At 50.0% G+C, this 600-nt stretch overlaps 1 protein-coding gene across 1 annotated transcript in view; it reads left to right on the top strand.

Moving 5' to 3' along the window:
• The first annotated feature begins 472 nt into the window (after nucleotides 1-472).
• Nucleotides 473-600, top strand: part of prpf3 (PRP3 pre-mRNA processing factor 3 homolog (yeast)) — an 8,641-nt gene continuing 8,513 nt past the window's right edge. The window contains exon 1 of the mRNA XM_030785556.1: nucleotides 473-571. Within this exon, the coding sequence (XP_030641416.1) occupies nucleotides 473-571 (99 nt within the window). The remainder of the gene's footprint in view (nucleotides 572-600) is intronic.

Raw genomic sequence — 600 nt, 5'->3', positions numbered from 1 at the left:
CACAACACACACAACACATCACACAACCCAATGTGACACTCACACACACAACACACACAACACATCACACAACCCAATGTGACACTCACACACACAACACACACAACACATCACACAACCCAATGTGACACTCACACACACAACACACACAACACATCACACAACCCAATGTGACACTCACACACACAACACACACATCACATCACACAACCCAGTGTGACACTCACACACACAACACATCACACAACCCAATGTAACACTCACACACACAACACACACAACACATCACACAACCCAATGTAACACTCACACAACACACACAACACGTACAACACGTACAGCAGTACACCTTTACTCTTCTGAGTGAAATCATGTGAGTCTTCCTCCCTTAACACCGGACCACCCCACAGAAAAGAGGGCTTTTGCCTCGTTACCGTCAGGCAAAGTGCCCCCACTAACTCTGCCCGTCGCCATGGCAACACCCCGAGCCCAAACACCAAACCGGGACCTTTCCCTGTTCTCCCCATCGTCTGACTGGGAACTGTGGGGGCCGAGAGGGTTGGGTTCAGGTGTTTGGTATGAGTCGAGGGAAACGCAGTC

Source organism: Chanos chanos, chromosome 9 (genome assembly GCF_902362185.1).
Source record: "Chanos chanos chromosome 9, fChaCha1.1, whole genome shotgun sequence".
Classification (NCBI taxonomy): domain Eukaryota; kingdom Metazoa; phylum Chordata; class Actinopteri; order Gonorynchiformes; family Chanidae; genus Chanos; species Chanos chanos.
The sequence above is the reverse complement of the archived record's forward strand: the minus strand, read 5'-3'. Positions and strand labels throughout refer to the sequence as shown.